General features: G+C 34.6%; 1 protein-coding gene across 1 annotated transcript in view; it reads right to left on the bottom strand.

The window, feature by feature from the left end:
* Window positions 1-338: 338 nt before the first annotated feature.
* The window catches only part of LOC134853654 (phospholipid scramblase 1-like), a gene marked incomplete in the record, with an annotated part of 15,791 nt that continues 7,572 nt past the window's right edge, over window positions 339-8,557 (bottom strand). The window contains 2 exon segments of the mRNA XM_063869661.1: window positions 339-575; window positions 4,593-4,763. Coding sequence (XP_063725731.1) covers window positions 339-575; window positions 4,593-4,763 — 408 coding nt within the window.

Raw genomic sequence — 8,557 nt, 5'->3', positions numbered from 1 at the left:
ATTGTAATCCAAGAATTCATCTTTTGAAGGCTGTAGTGGAATATTCGCCTTACCTAACGCTGTTTTTAGGTCCGTTATGCTAAAAATCGTCACTGGGGATCCACTATCTATCCACAACCACATCTTCCTTCCTGACACCTCAAACTGGACTCGGGCCCCAGGGATCTTCAGTTCAGTCTCACTCTTCTTCCTTTTTATTGACATTATCATGTAATCATCCGATCCTGACGTCATGGATATATTTTCCCCGCTTCCCTGCTAGTTCACCCACGACACTGGATTTTCATTCAAGTCAATCACATTCTGCGTACTCTGATGATGCTCATTTTCATCTCTAACTAAGCCGACTCGTCCTCGTCCTCTCCATTGGTTAGTACCCCTCCTAACTCCTCGACATGTTCGTTCAAAATGTCCCAGTTTTCGGCACGAGTTGCATGTTGCTCCCTTCGCAGGACAGCTTGCAATGTGGTCAAGGGTAAAATTTGGTGCATCGCAATTATAACACCTACGGTTATTGCCGCTTCCCCCACTACTTGGTCCTTGGGTGTATCCTCCACGTCCCCCGCGTCCTCGACCTCGGAAAAATCCTTGTCCTCTTCTTATGTTATTTACCGGTTCCTGTTTTATTGAAATTGCCGGAGCTGTTGAAGCTGGTTTTCCCGTATATGATTTGTATGCGCGCTCACCACGTTCATATGATAAGGCGATCCGGCAGACTTCCTCAGGTAACTTTGTTGATCGTGATAATTCTCGTTGGCAATCCGATTCCCGCATATTCATAATGAAAATATCACGAACATTTTCGGCCGCATTTGCAAAATCACACCCACCTGCTAGGGCGCTTAATTTCGCGTGGAATTTTTTGAACGTTTCTCTCTCACGTTGTTTTCGTCCGTAGAAAAGTCCCCGTTCATGAGTTACATTCCGCTCACGTTGAAAAACACTTTGCATCCCATCAAAGACCCGTGGGTACCGTACCGTTTTAATATTACCACCGGTTTTCGTGCTTTGAATATCCGTTGCGCCTCGTCTCCGATACAAAGATATAGATTAGACTTTAACTTCTTTTCCGAATCGAGACGGTTTTTCCCATTGACTTCCTCAGGCAACGCCGTGATAGCCGCCGCATTTAAAGTACTCGCAAAATAGAAATCATTGGGATCAATGTCGTATTTTGCTATCATCCCCCAGTGAAATTTAATTATCCACTCCTCCCAGTAAACTGGAAGTTCCGGTGTTCGTGAATCCCAAAATGCTATTATATTTAGTAGATTTCCCCCCTTTTTTCTCTGCTCGCTGCGCCATGTTGAAGTCGTAACTGTATAAGATCAAAAAGGTTGTTGATAAGTTGTATTGTAGACAAACTGTTAGGCATCAAATCGAAATCTTACTGCAGTCTTTTATTTCAGATCCCATCGGACATTAGAGATCGCAAGGTCACGACAGCAGGTCCCCAGACGGAAAGAACAAGTTGATAGCACTTACATAAACTCAAACTGGTTCCTATCTCGAACAATTGATAGCACTTACATAAACTCAAAACTGGTCCCTATCTCAATTGTGAGTTGATAGTGTTTAATGTAAAAACGCAACAAAACACTTGTCGCACTGATCTGTTTAGCACAAATGCGATCACTTAATTCATTAGCCTATTTCTAACTTTTTCCTGGAGTTAATTTCTTTGTTTTTCTCTAATCTGGGTAAAACTATGCAGCAATTTTGAAATGAGCTTGAAAGTGTTACCAAAAAAAAAATTTTCGGCTTCTTCGCCTAATTTATAAATCGATTAAAAGTGGAAAAGGAAGCAAAAACATTTAGAAAGAGTGCTGAAATTTGATTGGCTACTTCTAGCCAACCAGATTTAAGTAAAACTTTTCCAGTTCCAAGTGAAATATCGATTTTTGAGCAGAAAAACTAATTAAGACCCGAATTTTTGTTGCGGTTGACAACTGAGTTTTTACAGGTGCTAATGACTATACTTTTTATTGTTGGAAAGACAAGATTTGTGCTAAAAACATCTAACGCTGCGACGGTTGGAGCCACAAACAATACTGATAGAAATGTTAATTAGAATAGAAATACTGGAAACACAATTTAGCGATGTAAGCAACGATGTGTTCATCAAGTCAGACTCTCTCTCTTTTTTTAGTTAACCAGTTAGAGAACTAACCGGAAATTTAATTAATTAAAGTTAACTAAGCTTTGGCTATCCTACACGAGCTCACCTTTCTTTGGCAAGGATCCATATCTTAGATATTCTCGATTCAGTTCAAACTATTGATTTTTTCGTTTGAAAAATCGCAAAATTGTGTTGCAGTTGTTGAGAAGAGTCATGTTATTATTGTTCCGACTTTCAGTACGAAAGTAACGGAATATTTGTGCTCGGGGTGGGTTTTTTTTCTTCAGACAAATTTCGACTTTTTAACTAGCCATTTTTGACGGAATTTTTTTTTTTATATCATTCGAAAGGTATTGTTGTCTTGAGCTCAAATTTGAAAAAATATTTCAAAAGTGATCATTTTTTGTAAAGTTACGGGGGTTTAGAGATTGCCATTTTGGCCAATTTGGGACAATTAACGCGCGATATATTTCGCGCTATTAACGCGTAAGCGGAGAGTTAATCCGTCTTAGAAATCGTTCCAAATTGGTTGAAAGAAGCCTATTTGTCATAATTGGTTTGCTACAAGGAGCAAATTAATTAGATTCTTTGTACTGTATATGGCGTGTGTGTGGATGGTTTTCATAAAAAATTTTAGAAAAAATTTTTTTCATTTTTTTTAAATTTCATTTAATTTTTTAATTTTATTACTGCTCCATAAACCTTAAAAGGCAGTCGGAACATTCAGGGCTTCGCCCTGATACGAGCAGTCTTGTTATTTTTAAAATAACATAAACAAGAACTATTAATTGAGCGAAATTTTACTTAAATTGCATTGTCTCTTTGAAAATTATCGACTTGAAAGATAGAACTATCATAAAAACCATTGCATATTACGCGTATAATTTTTGTTTGGATGAAATGAGTAAACAATCATCCTCGAACAATTTTTCTAAAGTATAGTCAAATAAGCAATGAAAACCTGAAACCAGCGAAGTTTGTACCAGCTTTAATTATATTTTTTCTCTTCTTACCAAGAATAACTTTGTAGGAAGAAATGGGCCTAGTGATGATTTATCATGAAGAAAAAATCACTGAAATGTTTTTGAAAAAAAATTATTGGAGACTGAATGAAACTCAAGCTCAGGTCTGATACTTTATGAGTATCAAGCGTATCTTGCAATTTTTAAACAATTGTTGGACGTTTTTCCTTGACAAATCTGATTGACTTATTTGATCTCGTATTGCAAACTGTTTTCAATAGAAAAATGAGACCTTGATAATAAAGAAAGTTCTGGCAATTGATTAGTATTTAACCCATTTTTTGTATGGAGTTTATCTGAATCATGATAAACTCAACGTAACACTGACTTAAAGAATTTGAAGAATGGCAATTGAGATACTACAAAAAAGCTGCGAGACTGGTTGAGACTCAGATTGGAATTTGAAAATAAATTACTAAAACTGCTTTAATCTAAGCTGAACAAACTATCTAAGTTTTCCACAGGAATGAAAAATGGTCTGAATCAATTTTTTTTTCGTATAGTTATTGGTGATTTATATTGGTTTGGTTTACCGTGTAACCCTTAGTATACATTGTTCAACCATATTTCTCCAGAATTAGTTTTTGAGACTAAATAATTACAATCTCGTTCTCATTCTGACTGTGATTTCACGGCCCTACTAGCAAAAAACTTAGATTTTTCAACACTATTAGCTTTTTCAAAAAATTTTCACAAAATTTTCAGGCTAATTTAGTTTTTGGAATTTGACAGGATTAGAACTTCAAGAAATTCATCATCGTCAAAAACACTGAACCCATTTTTTGTAGTTTAGACTAATTCAACGCTATGAGAAGGGCATGTAAAATAAAAATTTTACCCCGATCTGTTTTTATTTTGATACTAGTTGGTATAAATTAGTTATTTTATTAAAAAAACGTTTTTTCCTTGCTGTGGAAATTGACTCCTTGCTTGAAAAAGGGGGAAAAACCAAAGAAATAGTGTGATTAGGTTTGAAATGAAAAAAAGTCCTACTGGCATTCATTCTCATACTTGGAGCAAACGGTTGGTTTTTGCTGCTGTCAGTAACTGAAACAGTTTATTTAGATATAAAACTGATTATTTTTCAATCGTTTAAGAGATTTCAGCAGACAACCAGGGCTCATAAACTCAGAGTTACAAATGATGTTTTACGCAATTACTTAAGCACTGCTTGGCTCAATTGGAACAATTCATCAGCCCACTTTAAACAAATCAAAACCACTTTCATTTTTTTTAAAACTAATCACAGGAAAATCTTTCTTATGTTTTCAACTCCGGTTAAAACTATTTCAACTCCACTTTAAACAAAACCTTTCCAATATCTCCTTGAAAGTTACAGCGAAATCTCTTGATTCTCAGTTTTTTAAAAGATTCAAACATGGTTCAAAAATCCAGATAAATTATTTTGAAATTCAATTGCTATTGTTGTGCTCAAAGAACATAAAGTTTACCAAAAATGCTGCCCCAATAAGTGTTGCTTTTGCTTTAACGTCTAAATCAATCGGGAAAGTCAGCATAAATGTGTCTGCGTTCGTAAGCCACTCAGTGGTAATGTCCTGTTTGATTTTGTTAATGGATCCGATGTTGTGGGTTTTGTCGGGAGTCTGGATTTGGAACTCGGCGGTCGAAGTACAACCTCCGCAGCAGTCTAAAAAATTATACTCCTTTTAGTTAATCTATTCTTTTACTCGTCTTATTTTTGTTGCAAGCAATTAAAACAATTGTTTTCAAAAACTGCAATGAGCTCAATATTTTCGAGTTTTGCAACATTAAATTATTTGTAAAACAAAATTGTAATTAATTTATTTTTTCGTTTATTTTTATTTATATCAGGAAAAATATCATCCAGATTTGTCTCATTCGAGAACATTTTTCTTGCATGTTTTTACATACAGTTTTTCGAGAACATTTTTCTTGCATGTTTTTGGAAAAAAAGCTATGTCATTACAAAAACGAGGAGACTGTTTTTTCGTTCTTCGATAAGATTTAATCTCTTATTTCTATCGGCAGGCTCTTACGGAGAGATAAAATTTTGAAAAATTTTGCAGCACAGCTAAAAATGGTTGTAAAAATAAAACTGACATATTTCATGTATCTGGTTGCGAGATTAAACCAACTGATTGTACCTTATTTCAGATTCTTTTCAAAAAAAAATAAACAACCAAGCTCCAGAAAAATTAGGCTAATGATGTGCAGCTCAAACTTCAAGAAATAAGTTATACAAGAAAAAAAACAATATCAGTTTTTCAGTCTCAATTAAGTCCCCATTAAATGCTTTTCAATTCCGAATTAGGTTTTCTTTGAACTAAGTGTTTCAATGCATATATTGTGTTTGTAAGAAATATTAAATCAAAATGCATTTGAAAAATGCCCTCCAGAGAAACCTGTGAGAATTTTTTTTGAATTCAAAGCTTAAGTACTAAACCTTTAATCGGTCAACTCAAAATACCTGAAAATAAGGTCAAACGCTTGTTGAAGTTTAAATTGAACTCGAATTAAAAGAAAACAGAAGTTATTGAAAGTAAGCATGGAGAAAGACCAATAAATTTGAAATATGCGACAAAATAAAATGAAACATGTTAAAACTTACTATCAGGTAACATGGAATTTTGGAAAACTTTTCAATCGTCTTACGAAAACTATTTTGCCTGCACAACCAAAAACTGACAAACTTGTCGAGTTATCTTTTTGCTGGAAAAAACCGCAAGAAAATGCATTGAAATTCAGAGTGGTGAGTTAGGTAAGTACTAGAACAAGTTCCTCATTTTCCAACTTTTGAAAAAAGTGAAGTAGTGTTTGTGCTCGGGGTATTTTTTCCCTGAAAAAATTGTTTTTATGATTTGGAATTTTAGTGGATTTTTTGTATCAGTCGAAACGTATTATTACACTGAGCTCTCAAATTTAAAATGGTTTTTCTGTGTGATCAATTTTGGTAGAAAAAAATTACAGTTGAAACATATATTTCAAAATTTGAGCTCGGTAAAACGGGAGTTTTTGACTGATAACAAAAAACCGTTACAGCTCTTACTAAGAATGCCGAAAATAGTCTGGAAAAAAAGCCAATTTGGCAATTTATGAACAATATAAGGCGCGAGCTATTTCGTGTTATTAGCACCTAAACGGATATATTATCCGACCTAGAAATTATTCCAAATTGAGTCGATGCATCCGTTTTGTCTGTTCAATTCGTTTTCTGATGCAAAATAAATTACTTTGTTTTTCAGCCTGCGTGTTGTGTTGGGAATGATTTCGAAAAAAAAACCCAAAAACACATTTTGCATGTCATAATTTTTTATTAGCGAGTACTACTAGAGCTTAGAAGGCCGTCGTAATACAAACAATTATGCTTTTATTAAATTTAACTTTACTTTGAAACAAAGAAATTTTTTCACAACAGTCGGCAGAGCAGTAATTCAGCGAATGAGAATTGGTCTTCTAGGGAAAGTTCTCACGTATACAAAAGACTTATTTTTGTTTAATCACCCAAAAAAAATTTTGCAGGATTCTTTACCCACAAAATGTTCATTGGTTGCAACAGTTTTCTTAATTTCAGATGTAAAAAATAATTTCGTTTGCTACTTCTCATGCGGGATGATAATCTTGAAAAAAAAGTAACACGGTCTGATCAATACGTGCCTAAAAACTGAGTGCTAGTTACAATGTCTGCTGAAAAATATTTTGAAATTTAAGCAACGCCATAACATCAGAAAAATTCACCAACAAGCCAAAAACACAGCCAGGTTTGCACAATTATGATGATATGAGCTTTTAACCCCAGTACACTTCATTATATTACATGGCTGCTGATGCCATGAAAGTCTGCAGCTTTTAATACTTGGCAATAAATTGGTTTAACTTACATAAAGTGCCGGCATCCTCGGTTGCAATGTACAGTATGAAGTTTCCTTGTTCGTTTGTCACTCTGAGTTTTGGATCACACCAACCTTCGTCGTCTCCTTTTACGAGTAACGAGGATTTAACTATCAAAAAACACTTCAGATGTTCGACCGCTTCACCAATTATTGGTGGGCTCTTTGGCGCCAACAATATAATTTAAATTTGAAGGAGAGCGCATGCCAAAAAAAGGCATTTTTTTAGTCAAAAATATCAAAAAATTACCTTGGCAGCGGTTCTGTCAGAAAAATTCCAAAAACTGCCCCTCCGTTTTTATAGTATACTTGCAGCGCTCGAAAAATCAGTTTGATCGACCAAAACATTTCGACAAAATTTTCTGATAATCCTCCCCTTTGAGAAATCCTTAGATCCACCCCTGGTTGCGACATGGTTTTGCATGATCTGGTCTTAGAACTTTGCTAGGTTGTTTACAGATTCAGTTTGATCTATGTTCAATGGATACGGAGGCTTCTACCAGACTTTTTTCTATAAAACATATAGTACCGTAGATATTTTTTTTTAGTTTGCATTCTGCAACTTGTCATCTTTACTTTTTCTGAAATTATTTAATCCTCGTAACACTATCCTGATCCCACTTTTCCAAGTACTTGGCCTGTCGGAGTTTCCACTGATAGCTCATACTGACAGTAAGCGTACTCTTTTCTATTGTGGTCACACTCTTTTCCAACTCCTGCCAAAAAGGCGTACCGAAAAATCATTTTGTAAAATATGAATGGACTTTTAAAAGGGTGAATCTTCTTTTTTGAATCGCACAGCCATTTTTCAAAAATTTTTCAATTCTTAAACTTGCAGTGCTGACAAAACCAAATTGTGGTTGGTCAGAATTTTTTTCCCATTTTTTCACTTCTCAAAGGCATTGGTTACGATTGTTATATAGATTTTATTTCAACTGACAATACTTTTAGTTCGAGTAAAAAACTGAGTACTGAAGGTAGGAGTTTTAATAAAAGTGCCAAAGGGAAAGTTTTTTGAGAGTTTGAGTTGCTGGAAAAGACGAGACCTGTATCGGATTATCTCCGAGCCGTTGTTGTCTGTGACGTGAAGAATAAATCCTCTGGACCTGGGATAGCATAATCGTTCACATGGTTCTGACTCTTCGCGAACAAAAAGAATCTGAATCATAACTTATAGATCAATTTCGTAAACATGTTTTTTGTCATTATTTTAAGTATCAATTTGAGTTTTTGTTCGAAAACTTAAATGTTAAAATTTCATGTTTTGATATCACGGTTGTGAGTTGCAATAAATCGAAAAGTTAATAACTCCTAGGTATTTTTTTCTTTTTTATAACGCTTCTTGTTTTCATTGTAAAACAGAAGCTCAAAAATGTATTTTTATGTACCTTTACTAAATGTAACATTAGATGAAGCAAGCGTACACAGTTTTTTATGAACTCCGTCTCTTTCTTTAAAACCTTTTTCCGTTATTTGATAAATTATCGATGTATTTGATGAAATAAAAAAGAGCGAAACAATTCTCCCAATTAGTCTCCCTTTGCTAA

The sequence above is a fragment of the Symsagittifera roscoffensis genome, chromosome 8, assembly GCF_963678635.1.
Source record: "Symsagittifera roscoffensis chromosome 8, txSymRosc1.1, whole genome shotgun sequence".
Taxonomy (NCBI): Eukaryota; Metazoa; Xenacoelomorpha; order Acoela; family Convolutidae; genus Symsagittifera; species Symsagittifera roscoffensis.
The sequence above is the reverse complement of the archived record's forward strand: the minus strand, read 5'-3'. Positions and strand labels throughout refer to the sequence as shown.